This window comes from Athene noctua, chromosome 13 (assembly GCF_965140245.1).
Source record: "Athene noctua chromosome 13, bAthNoc1.hap1.1, whole genome shotgun sequence".
Lineage (NCBI taxonomy): Eukaryota > Metazoa > Chordata > Aves > Strigiformes > Strigidae > Athene > Athene noctua.
In genome coordinates this window covers 4,791,785-4,804,009 of record NC_134049.1, presented here as the reverse complement: position 1 = coordinate 4,804,009, position 12,225 = coordinate 4,791,785, and the positions used below count along the sequence as shown (strand labels likewise).

General features: G+C 43.7%; 2 protein-coding genes across 4 annotated transcripts; one reads left to right on the top strand and one right to left on the bottom strand.

The window, feature by feature from the left end:
* Positions 1 to 8,319, bottom strand: LOC141965388 (CDC42 small effector protein 2-B-like). Of its 3 annotated transcripts, none has more exons than XM_074916910.1 (5): positions 7,928 to 8,319; positions 5,282 to 5,537; positions 3,606 to 3,820; positions 3,084 to 3,185; positions 1 to 2,563 (listed from the first exon to the last, which is right to left on the bottom strand). In XM_074916910.1, the coding sequence occupies exons 3-5, from the start codon at positions 3,657 to 3,659 to the stop codon at positions 2,489 to 2,491; spliced, it is 231 nt and encodes a 76-aa protein (XP_074773011.1). In that variant the 5' UTR covers positions 3,660 to 3,820; positions 5,282 to 5,537; positions 7,928 to 8,319; the 3' UTR covers positions 1 to 2,488. The 3 variants fall into 3 exon arrangements, with proteins under 3 accessions (XP_074773011.1, XP_074773010.1, XP_074773009.1); XM_074916909.1 differs by having other exon boundaries at positions 5,304 to 5,537; XM_074916908.1 differs by having other exon boundaries at positions 5,315 to 5,537.
* A 288-nt stretch (positions 8,320 to 8,607) lies between these two features.
* LOC141965423 (nicotinamide riboside kinase 2-like) lies at positions 8,608 to 11,651 on the top strand. Its single transcript, XM_074916996.1, has 8 exons — positions 8,608 to 8,911; positions 9,122 to 9,212; positions 9,648 to 9,693; positions 9,835 to 10,021; positions 10,250 to 10,321; positions 10,978 to 11,084; positions 11,292 to 11,383; positions 11,491 to 11,651. Exons 1-8 carry the CDS (start codon positions 8,886 to 8,888, stop codon positions 11,494 to 11,496), a joined length of 627 nt encoding a protein of 208 aa, XP_074773097.1. The 5' UTR covers positions 8,608 to 8,885; the 3' UTR covers positions 11,497 to 11,651.
* The last annotated feature ends 574 nt before the right edge of the window (positions 11,652 to 12,225 follow it).

The window sequence follows — 12,225 nt, the reverse complement described above, 5'->3', positions numbered from 1 at the left end:
TTGTTCAACAGGTTTATTATAACCAAGATGGGTTTATACTGAGTTACATGACAGATTACAGCTAGATAAGGTGGTTAAACAGACAACAAAAATATACCTGACATGCTTTTATGTTTGTTTAGAATTTAAAAGTAATTGCACCCTTAATGCAGTAGCAAAACATTCCCTTTTAATGATATGACACTTTAATACGGTCCTATATATACTATATAGTCTGATGAAAATCGGTTGGTTTTACATCAGATAGTGCTACTTGGTTTACATAATGAAAATTAGGATTTTTCTATAAATAAGGATTTAAGAACAAAATCCTCTGCTGATTTATTTTTAGAGAGAAGAACTGACACGACCACCAATTCCTTTATTTCCAGTTGTGCATACAACACTAATCTTAAACATATTGAATGGGTCTTCAGGAAATACTAAACTCCTGTTCAATTTGTTTTCTTACAGTGTTAAAATACAACTCATTTTCTTCATGACAGCTGCCTACCACTATTTTTTATGGGCAGGTATGGACCCATGAATGCATGAACTCAATTTAATAGCAGATTAATTAGAATCTATTCTTTAAAACACCTTGGCCACTTTATGTGGCCTTTATACTCAACAGTATTTAGCTTCTTTGAACTCTGTATCTTAATGAGGCTGTTAGAATAAATCTGAAGTTAGAAGACAGAAATATGAAAGACTTAAAAAAGCTAAATGTACAGCTAACTCAGGCTAATTTTAAAATATATTAAAATTTGGCATGAATTCTAATTCAAGAGTAGTAAGGATCTAGCAAGACATGGAAGTTAGATTTCTCCTACTTGGTTGCAGAATGCTGTGATCAGCTGTTGACTGGTACAGAAAGTAGCAGTCTCTCTTCTTCTTTGGCCCTTAAAGATTAAATGGGGGGGGGGTGTGTGTGTTTTGAACACATACAGAAACACAGAGCTACCTTTCATGTTTTAAGCTCCCTAGTATACTCAGAAAAAAACAGCCTAACAATTCAGCAGAGCCAGCAGTCTAGATTTAAGAAGTATCACAAGCCACAGAATCGTACAAGTTAAAAGATTTGCCAGCTAGATGTTTCTTTTAAGTGGAAAAAAGTTCATAACTGATCTTATGCCTAAAGCAAGGAGAGAGTTCCAGCATAACCAGTGCTGATACAGCAGCCATTTCAGCGCTTGTATTTAGTTAATCCCGTGACAGCAAGTAGATTTCCTAAATTTCTGCACTGGTAGTCGTTCAGAATTTTGAGCTGGGGAACAGTCATCAGGGATTGGGTAAAAGAAAAACCTAGCTCTACCTCAGCAGTTTTGTCATATCACTTAATAGAAAGATGAATAAGAACTAAGTAATAAAATATAGTTTGGGTATGGCTAAATATTTATGGCTATTTCTTTAAATATTAATGAAGTGCTGGAACTCTGCAAGACACTGTTTCTATTTAATATTCTCCTGCAGGTTTTCACTAAATTTCTGTCCTTCACGTGGCTGTATCACTGAAACCATACTTTTATTTAAGCCATATGCAAGAAAAATATCAGTTCATCTTAAAAAAAAGAAGTCTAAAAATTAGGAAGCCAGAAAGACAAGCAAGATATCCCTTGAAGTCCTGGGTAGTTACTGCTACAGACAGGTAATAAAGAGAGTGATCTTAAATACATCTAGTTTAAAATTCAATAGTAGTCATGCAAAATTAACACACAGTGCTGAGCATACCGTAGCACCACTTGAAGTTAACTGGTACATATTATTAGCTGTGTTGTGGTAATACCTGTCAGTCCCACTAGCGCAGGTATGGAAGGGAGGCAGCCCAGTAATTGAGAGAAATGTGGGTTTTTCTAAGCCTCATTCAAGAGTAAGTATTTTCACAAAACCTCCAATTTCAGCTATGAAAGGATTATCGCAGCAATGCAGAAGTTTCATTGGGTTTTGCAGACTCAGCTAACTATATCATGTCAGAGTTCAATCATCAAAAGACATTAAAAAACCCCAAGTACAGCTTAGTAGAGTTATGCATTAGGTTGTAAGCCATATAAAAAACAGGTCCAAAGTTTTATTACAGGCTACAAGATCCTACTTAGCAGTTCAGTTTAGCCCATGTAAGAAGTGCAAATGTGTGATATCTTCCAATTAAATCAACTTCTGCATTTCTTGAGAGGAGCAAAAGACAGAGCTTAAAACCCCAGACAATTCATACTGACTTCCAATCCCATCCTACAAGTCAACTTTGTGACGTTTTTGGGACACAGCTAGGAAATCATCCACAATGACAAATTACAGTTGTTACTACAACACTGCTGTGACAGACCATTTTAAGGATAATTTACAGTAACTCCTTCAGAAGCTATATTGCTAAGAACACCAACATTTGCACTGACCTATTTATAATTCAAGAAGTCTCTCTACTCCATGATAAAGAGGTTTTAGAGAATATGAAAGCACAGTCCAGGGGGTCCTCATGAGACAGAGCAGATGTCAGCCTCCTCTCAGTTTCCTATATCTCAACAGTTGCAGAAGTGCCATTTGTGTAGCCACCTTTAGACTTCATGTGGTCCTGAATTGAAACAGCCTAGGAAAAAAGTTTATTAGAACACACACCTCAAATTCCGGTTGGCAGAGCAATTACTAAAAGCAGCAACTTGAAGAGGCAGGTGAGCCATATGTTTACAGTGCTGGGTCCCAACAGTAGTAAGGGGAAATAACAACTGAACCCAGGATCGTTAAAGACTGTTTTAAGTCAGTGCATGAGATGAATCTTGCTATGCAAGATGCACTTATTGTTACATTCCCCACCCTGGCACAGCTTTGACTTCAAGCTGATGTGTTACCTGGACCTAATATCAAGTGCATCCACAGAATCCTTGTCCAAAAGGTTCCTATCATATGTAAAGACACCGGGAAAATGAACACTTCTTGCTGAATGTATCTTATGTTTACAAACTAAAGGATAATTCTGTTCTGATGCTATTCTAATGATTAAAAAAAAGTCAATTTTTTCTCTCTTTTACAATTATCTAGAATTTTATTAGCTACCTGCTCTACAGGTCACTGAGCAGAGATTTCTGCTTATCCAAGAGGTGCACACTTACTGATGAATAGTCACTACTCATCTCTCTTGCCCCAACATGCGCAGTGTGTACAAAGTTCATGGGCTCTCCTATCATATTGCGGTCCAGTCTCCGACGCCTCTTCTACAAGAAAGAAGGTATCTTAGGTCTCTAGTCAGAAAACACGAACAGCTTTCAGACAGAAACAAGCAGCTGAGATAAAAAAAAAAACCAGACAGTCAGTACTGACCCCTAATGACACCTCATGGCAACCAGGCTGAAGTTTCAAGACTGCAGTAAAAGAGGGTCAAAGTTGCTTTTATTACTGCTAATTGAATTTTAGCAAAAACTTTAATGTTGGAAAGTCAGGGCCTGAGAACTGCAGTCATGTGACCAAAGTTTCTAGCGAAACACACATAATTTAAACACAGTTTAACAGGTCTGGTTTTAGCATTTGCATTACTTAGCCCAAACTAATCGAAACAACATGACAATGAAAGCATTTTCCACATAAAAGACAAAATTTCAGATCTGATAAAGGATGGCAGTTGTGCATCTACCTACCGGCTGGGGCTGTTCACCATTGCACCAATTAAAACAAACCAGGAATTCAGTCATTTTATTTTTTCAGCAGGTAATAAGGCCTTGTTAAATGTAATTATTTCACTGGGACTTAAAGCAGGATGAGGACCAATATGCAGCTCCTAAAGTGAGCTTAGGAAGGAAATGCTTGTGCAGATTCACTGGTAAAGATCACAGAAAGCATCTGATGAGTATACCTGCAAAGAGATCACTATTTAAATTTATACTAAAATGTATCAAAGTCTTATAACAGTTAATGAGAAATAGACACTTCAGCGAACTAAAACAAGGCTTTAAAATTCTTAAAACATACTTGGACAGAAAAGTAGCATCAATTTAAAATCAGTATATTCACATCTGAAATCAGGGTTAAGAACGCTGCATGTTTACTCACAGAGAGACAGTAGTCTAAGTTTGCATTTCTTCACAAAAGCACAGTAAAACCAATACTAGAATTAAGTCAGGCCCTCTTTAACAGTCTGCGATCTGGTTGTAAGCAGAGCTAGCCAATGAACTATTTAGTATCTTGTAAGAACGTTGCTTGGAAGCACAACATATTAAACGCTTAACGTTCACAAACTGATGCAAAATAATGATTCCTTCTTAAATCTGATATAGTTACTCTTCTCAGACATAGAAAAAGCTCACCATAAAGAGTATTCTACAACTCCAAAATGCCCTTAAAAGAGAAAAAAAGAGCTTTGTGTAACAGCAACAGAAATCATTCAACAGATCCTAGAGCTTCACAGAATGTGGAACTATTAATACAGCACTCCTGAACTAGAGACACAACCAGGAAACTCACTGACCTTAAGTGCCCTGAAGCTATCATGAAAACCAAGTTTTTATTTGTTACTGACTTTTTAAAAAAATATCTTCCTTCAAATCAAACCCAGGGCTATAATCTTTCCCATAAACTTTGTAATACGCCAGATCATTAAAACAATATTGTAACATGTTAATTTATAAAAAGGTTGGGCTTTTTAAAAAAAGCTTACAGTTTAACAGAAGTTACAGCTTCATTAATCCAATCTTTCTGAACTCGCACTCAAGTCTTTACAACCAAAGAGCGTAAGCCAACCCCTTCACAGGCATTTTTTACATAGCCCCACAATTATGTAATTAGCACATCAATTCCCTTCACCTTTGTGATTTTCCATCACTTCTTACACTTCAAACAGATTTTTTAAATTTCTGCCATTTATCTTTCAAAGTGTTTGTGATGTTTGGCTCTTAGCTTTAGGTGGCCTATACGCTACATTACTGCAGAATGTGTCACATATTATTCCATTTTATCCTGGGTGGTTTTAATGCAACTCATTATCTGGCTCAATTAACATTTTTCACCTCACACAACGGTCTTTATCACCACTAATGCCTTGTTTGGCTACAGCAAAGAAGGGACAGTGGCCCACTGGCAGAAGATGAAGCTTTTGCCTACACTTCACATTAGTTGCAAATTTTTGGAGTTTACGTTAAGGAGACTGTATCAAAGCTAAGATTTTCTTAAAAATCAAAGTGTGTCACTGTACACTAATACCAAATTCGACAGCAGACTGAGATGAGCATCGAATTAGAGAAACATCCCCACCCCAGAATAACGGCTGAACACCTACTCTCCTCCCTCCCACTGTACCCCCCAGCGTTTGGCCACCTACTTCCATGGGGCTCCTTGTGTACCTGGGTGTTACCTGCTGCTCCTGGGGAGCCCCAGCGGGATGGTACGTCCTCATTCAAGCGCTGACACACAGCCAGCTCCTGTCTTGGCAACTCCGGCGTGTTTACAGTTCATATTCCTGGGTTATAATGAATCCTGATTGCTAAACAAGAACGCTTCGCTGTGATCCCATACCCTGCGACGGCTCCTTCGCTCTGTAAAGCGCTGCAGACGTCTGTTGTACACTTCACGCTTACCTACAGGTGTCAGAAAAGCAGAACAGAAACCAAAAATAGCAGCCTAGTTTGGCGTCAGATTTATGCAGCCGTGCAGTTTTCTCAGCACTATCCATACAGCCTGTGGCTCACTTCCACCCCTGCGGCAGCTCTGCAGGTGTCCTCCTGGCACACAGCAGCGCTGGATGTCTTCCTGTTGTGTTTTACAACAGAACTCTTCTTTTCCTCTGCATGAGTCACAGTATCATCCTCCAGGGCAGGAATGTCTGTGCTGGGGCATGGGACACCACCTTCCCACCCCCCAGACTCAAGGTTTCCACACTAACTGGGAGAATTTGAAAAACATCTTAATGTGTTCAGGCTCACCCAGGACTAATAAAAGCCAATAAGAATCCCCAAACTGAGGAGAAAACAACATTTTGTCACTGTTGGCACACAGACCAGAACTGGACAATATCCTGTTGTTCTTTCTCTCTATTTTTCACCACAGCAGCAGTATCATCGAGGAGAGAGAGAGACAAAGGGCCAGGGAAATGGCTAGCACGCGCAGACACAGATGTTGAATGCGATGGGCAGGACGCACAGCCATTCTAGAGCCCGTAGCCTTAAAGCACCCGAGAGCTTTATGAATGTTTAGATACACTTTACTGAGCATAACATTCCATTTGTTATACCATTGCTGTATATTAAAAAGTGTTAAAAATATTCTTGTGTTTTACTTACAAAGTATCGGCTCTATGTAAAGTGGAAAACGTTTGCCTGATTCAGAGAAGTCTCCCTTCCCATAGACATGAGAGATACATGGTAATCCTGATAAATAACATCACTAAATATATCTATTCTCCACAATTGGCCTTGAGACTCAAGGTCTGACGATGACAAGTCCTTGACCCCGAGCTGTTAGTGAAAGACAATGAGTGCAAAGTTAGTGTAAAATTATCTATCACACATCAGCCATAGGCTACCGTCATCCTGCCTCAGCCAAGTTGTTAAATTGTCATAACTTTTGAGTCCAGTTGTCATTATTTTCACTCCAGCTCTGTCAGTACTGAACTGGTGAGAGAAGCGTATTTCAGCCTAATTGCCTTTCTAAAAAACATTGTGCTTCTAGTTTGTTCATTATCCTTACTTTGCTCATTTGATATTTACATTGTTATCTGAACAGTTGTATGTTTACATATTTGAATGGCAAGGCATGGTAAAAGACAGTATTTCTAGATCAAAAACTAGTTTTGAGCATGAAACTTGATGAGTGCATCTTGCTTGGTGAAAGGTGAAGAGTAAAAACCAGTGACTTTGGAAGAACCTTGGAGTTGAACAGCTGAAATCCTGCTGTAGAGTGAGCTTAACTGCTTAGAAGTAGCATCCTGACAGATCACAAATTTAGTTTGAGATGTAGTCCTCAAACTACATCATAAAATTATGTAGTATGATGATATATTGGCATTCTGCCATCTTGAAGCTTCACAGCTAGGGTTTAACCCGAGACCTCCATTACTCTAGGTGCGTTGGTAGTGTTGTATTGTTAATCTAAGGAATTTGGGTGTAGTCTCTGAGATTTTAAACTTCTCCTTTTAAAAGCGAAGTAGACACACACATTTGAAAAAAGAAAACAAACCAAACGCCCCCCCAAAAACCCCACCAAGGCAGCTCCTCTATTTCAAAAGTGGAAACGAGCTTAGTCACAAAATGAAATCAATGCATTTCTAACATACTGTTCCCCCTCAAAAAAGAAGTCAAGAGACCAAATTATGTGTTCTGTTTTTAAGTTTAAAAGTAACTGTGAGAGAAATCAACCGAGATTTTCCTGAAGCCTTACCAAAAGAAAATTAGTAAAAAAATCACAGAAAGATGAGAAGCAAACTGAATAGTTGGCAACACACCAACCACTGGTATTGTAAACATGTTGAATGGAGTTACCAGCTTGTAAATGATGGAATTTAATGTTACTAAAAATAAACTCAGATTAAAATTAAAAAAAAAGAAGGCAGCGACTGTAAATTTTATTTCTTCATAGAAGGGAAAAAGCCTTAACAAGAAGAGGTAAAGTCCCTCAGGCACGGCGGTTTCCAGTCCCACGGAGTCCAAGCACTGGCAGGGGACAAACACAACCCCGGGGAGGTGTGTGTGCTCCTCCGGTGAAAGGAGCAGGGCAGTGCCCTTGTGAGACCTGGGGGATTCCACAAGGCAAACTCTCCATATAAAGTTTCCCGGACAAATTTCTATATGTCTGTTAAAACTCCCTGATTTGATGGCCTAAAGACAGATTTTGACCTTGAACGCAGAAGATGCTTGCGCAACTGCTGGCGCATTTTACTCCGGAATACTGCAGGGGTCACCCCGCCACAGAGCGAACCTCACCGCTCGCACGATTCCCCCAGCTCGTCCCGCTCCGAGCAGCCCTGCCTTACCGAGTCACGCCCCGGGGGAGGCGATGCCCGGCTGGCCCGGCCCGGGGCCTATTCCCTCTCCGCCGTGGCCCTCCGGGCGGCCGCAGCAGGACGGCGGCCTTCGCCCGGCCGCCCGCCGCCAGCGGGGCGAGGCGCTGGGAGCGATCGCAGCGCCTCGCTACCGAAAACCGGGGCCGGTATCTGGAGCGGAGGGCTAAGAGCCCGCTGGGGCCTTTCGGAGGGGCGCGTTAACGGCTCGGTGCGGTGACCAGCGGCCCCGGCGTAATGGGGCTGGGAGCACCCCCCGGCGGGGGCCGCCTGCCGCCAGGCACCACGCCCCGAGCGGCCCCTGCCGCCGGAGCCCCGTAACGGCCGCCGGAGCCCCGTAACGGCCGCCGGAGCCCCGTAACGGCCCCGGCCCCGCTCAGCGGCCCCGCACCCCTCAGGGCCAGAGGCGCGCGCACCGCCGGGCACCCACACGCGCTGCCTCCCCCAAGGGCGTGACGCTGCTGCCACTGGCGCACTGCCCTCCCCCGGCGCGACGGCCAATCAGCGCCGCCGGACGGCCGCGCCGTAACGCTGCCGGGAGTGATTGAACGCGCTTCACCCAATAGCCTCGAGGCGTCCGCGTTGCGCGCTCTCCATTGGCTGCGGCGGCGGTGGCAGCCGCCCAATGGGCGCGCAGGAGCGCGAGGGGAAGCCCCATGCAGCGGGTGTCGGCCTCCCTTTGCGGAGCGCTCTGGTGCGGCGCGGACCAGCTCTGCTGCTGCTCCCTGCTCCTCCCGCCATGGCGCTGCCCGGCAGTTGACGTTAGGTCTCTCCCCCTTCTACCTTCTCCTCTTTCTCCGGCCCCTCTCTTCCCCCTTCCCCGGGTCCCGGCTCAGGCACGTAGGCGGCCGGTACCGGAGACCCCGGGTCCCCGTCCCGCCCCCTCAGGAACAGGCTGCAGGAGTCGGGCCGGGCGGCTGCCGGCCGCGCCATGAACATCATCATCGGCATCGGCGGGTGAGAGCCGCGGGCCGGGCCGGGCCGGGGGGAGAGGGCGGCCGCCGGGGTACCGGGCCGGGCCCGGGCGCGCATCCCGCCCCCACCCGGCCCTCCTCGTGCCGCTGCCGCAGTGGCGCGAGCGCGGCGGGCGCGGGGGGTGTGGGGGGAGGCGGGGCGGGGCCCGTGTGCCCCGCGGCGCTTCCCGACGGCGGAGGGCTCTCGCCGCAGGGTCACCAACGGCGGCAAGACCACCCTCACCCGCAAGCTGATGCAGGCCCTGCCCAACTGCAGCGTGGTGCACCAGGATGACTTCTTCAAGGTGAGGCGGGCGCCCGGCCGCCCCTCTGCGGGCCGGGAGCGGGGCGTGGAGGGCGAGGGGTGACCCCCGCGTGCTTCCGCCGCTTCCCCAGCTCCCGTGGCCTCCCCGCCCCGTCTGCCGCGGCTCCTCCGCGCTGCTTGGCTGGGTTGGCGGCGCGGCTGGGGGATAAACCTGCGCTCTGACATGTCCCGGTGACTTCCCATTTTCCTGGAGTGCTACGTGTTGTGTTTGTGCTGGTGGGATGATAGAGGAGCGGGCTATGTTATCTTAGTCTTGTTACTACCGCTTCTTATCTGCATGAAAAGAAAACTGGTGGAGGGTTAAGATTTCTCTTTGTAGCTTCGGGGTTTGAATCTTGAATTTTGCTTTGAAAGCGGTATCAAGGTTCCCAGTAGCTGTGCTGACCAAGCAGTTTTTTTCTTATCACTGTTTCAGCCCCAAGATGAAATAGAAGTTGAAGATGGGTTTAAACAGTATGATGGTAAGGCTCTGCTGCAGTGTTGTCAAAGTGTAACTCAAAAACTTGAATTGTTTTGATCCTTTCTGTGCACTTTTTTGTACTGACTCTATTACTAGATGATACTTAATTACTGCTTAATGATAGCCGTCTGTTTTGTCTTAGTGATTAGTGCATTAGATATGGAAGCTATGATGAGTACCATAAACGCTTGGATAAAAAACCCAGTCAAGTTTGAACGTTCCCATGGGATCAACAACACACTGGATGCCCAAATCTTACAAGATAAGGAGGGAGGAGATGAAACAATCCACATTCTTATTGTTGAAGGCTTCCTACTTTACACCTACAGGTAATCAAGTGTGACTTACATCTGTTCTGATTTTTATCTGAGTTTACATGACAGGCTAAGGGACTAAAAAGACCTCTCCTAAACCAGGAGTTAGCAGCTAGTATTGACTGCTGGTGAGCTCAGGTGTCCTAAGTCTGAAGACAGCTCTAGATACAGGAAATGGATATTTTACCTTTCCATTTCTTGCTGTTAATCAGTCTACCTGTAACCAAACTTAATCTCTTTCAGGCCACTGATTGATGTATTCCACCACCGATATTTTCTTTCCATTCCATACGAAGAGTGCAAAAGGAGAAGAAGGCAAGTCCATCTTTCCAAGTTCCCTTGCTAGCCCAATAACATCTTACTCCGTTCAAGATGTTGTCTGAAGCTTTTAGATAAGAAAGGATAAACACTAATACAGCTGTTGTGTTAGAGGGCTGTAGTTTCCTTTACCAAACCATCCCAAAAGCTTCCTACTGGAACCGGTGTATGTGATAATCTCAGTTTCAGCACAGATCTTTCAACAGGCTTTCTCCCCTTCTTGTTTTACAGTGGTATGGTTCCTAGGCTTTGAACTAACCTGGGGTTTTATATTTGGCTGCGTTGTTGTACATATACACTGTTCTTAATACAAATGAAACATTCTAAGTTACGTTTCAGAGGGAGAAGCAGACAGCTATTTCACCCAAGTTCTGCTGAAGCTCTAAGATAAGGCTGTTCATCAGTATTAAGATCAGTCTGTTGTGGGAATTCTTTTTGCACCTTGGGCACTTCAGACCTGAACATCAAATTCCAACTTTTTTTGGGGTATCTTTATGCTTGTAGCTTATACTAAATACTGACTTCTGATAAGCCCAGAAACTGCACTGGAGGCAACAGGCTCAGGCTAGCATGTAGAAAAATGGCATGAATTATTTTTCATTTCCCTAAACTGTAATTAGGCTACTCTTGAATAACAATGTCTTAATTTATAGTTCAAGAAATTACACTGTACCAGATCCACCTGGATTGTTTGATGGCCACGTTTGGCCTATGTATGTAAAGCACAGGAAGATAATGGAAGATCTTGGAGTTGATGTGGGTAAGTCTTTAATGACAAGAGCACTGAAAGGTTTTTTTATGAGTGCTTTTCAAACCTGGGATATAAGTACTAGTTAAGTGCATGAGAGGAGTTGAAGCAGGTGGATGGAGTCTATTTCTTTGATACCAGTCAAGTGCATATCCTTTAGATTAGGATCTGTCAGGGTTACAGAAACATTGTTATAGCTTGTATTTCACTTTCTTAAAGTACACTTGAATGGAACGAAATCAAAGGAGGAGCTGTTTAATGATGTGTATGGACAGATCCAGAATAAGATTGAAGAATTACTTAACATGCAGGTACATGTTCATGCTTATAGCCATTAAAAGGGTTGCCTTTGAGTTGCAATGTTGAAAAAGCATGAAACTGTAACCTGAAATGTGTTCATGTTTATCTTTCTGTTTAGAAATAAGCTGTTGCTGTTGATTCTTGTGACTGAAGACAATTCCTGTTTGCTCCCTGCTGTCTGCCTGACTGCCACTAAAGTTCCAGCTTCTGTGAAGACTCTCAACTCTTAAATTTGACTTTGTTCATATGGTCATAATTAAAAAGCACTTCCCCCCTGTCTGTCATCTTAATTTGTGCTTCAGGCTAGTATGGGGCCTCAGGTGATCTCAGTCTTCTCCCAGTGTCTAGTCTATTGGGAATTCTTTTCACAGTGCTCTTAACCTGTGAGCATAAACTATGATAGAACTGATGTGAAGTGGCACAACTCTCCCCTGAGAGGGTGTGTATGTGTATATATACACACACATATACTGCTTTGAATTCTTTCACTGACCATCAGTTTCTGTAGTCCGTCTAATTAAGCAGCAAGATGCTTCCTTCTGAAGAGCAAAATCAATTCTAATTTCTTCATCAAAGAGAGAACAGGGGCTTTTCAGGCTATTTTACCAGCATGGCATTGTGTTAAATCCACTGTACACACTGATCTCAGATGTAGATAATTCAGTTTACACTGATTTCACAGGCAGATAACTCAGTTTAGTCAGGGAGAAAATTTTACATATATAACAGCTTTAAAATTGATCACAAGGCTGCAGTAGTGTCTTGTAGCTTAATGCAAATTCAAGCTCCTGGGTATAGACAGAAGTAGTTTAAGGCATTAGTTTACATAAAGCAGTGAAAGAGCCTACAAAGG

Excerpts from the sequence above, each read along its gene's own strand:
- LOC141965423 (XM_074916996.1), top strand. The coding sequence starts at position 8,886 with ATGAACATCATCATCGGCATCGGCGG. Across the intron at positions 9,694-9,834 it reads TGGGTTTAAACAGTATGATG|TGATTAGTGCATTAGATATG; the intron begins GTAAGGCTCTGC and ends GTTTTGTCTTAG. Across the intron at positions 10,322-10,977 it reads GAGTGCAAAAGGAGAAGAAG|TTCAAGAAATTACACTGTAC; the intron begins GCAAGTCCATCT and ends CTTAATTTATAG.
- LOC141965388 (XM_074916910.1), bottom strand. The coding sequence starts at position 3,659 with ATGACTGAATTCCTGGTTTGTTTTAATTGGTGCAATGGTGAACAGCCC. Across the intron at positions 3,186-3,605 it reads ATGGTGAACAGCCCCAGCCG|AAGAGGCGTCGGAGACTGGA; the intron begins GTAGGTAGATGC and ends TCTTTCTTGTAG. Across the intron at positions 2,564-3,083 it reads TGAGTAGTGACTATTCATCA|GCTGTTTCAATTCAGGACCA; the intron begins GTAAGTGTGCAC and ends CTTTTTTCCTAG.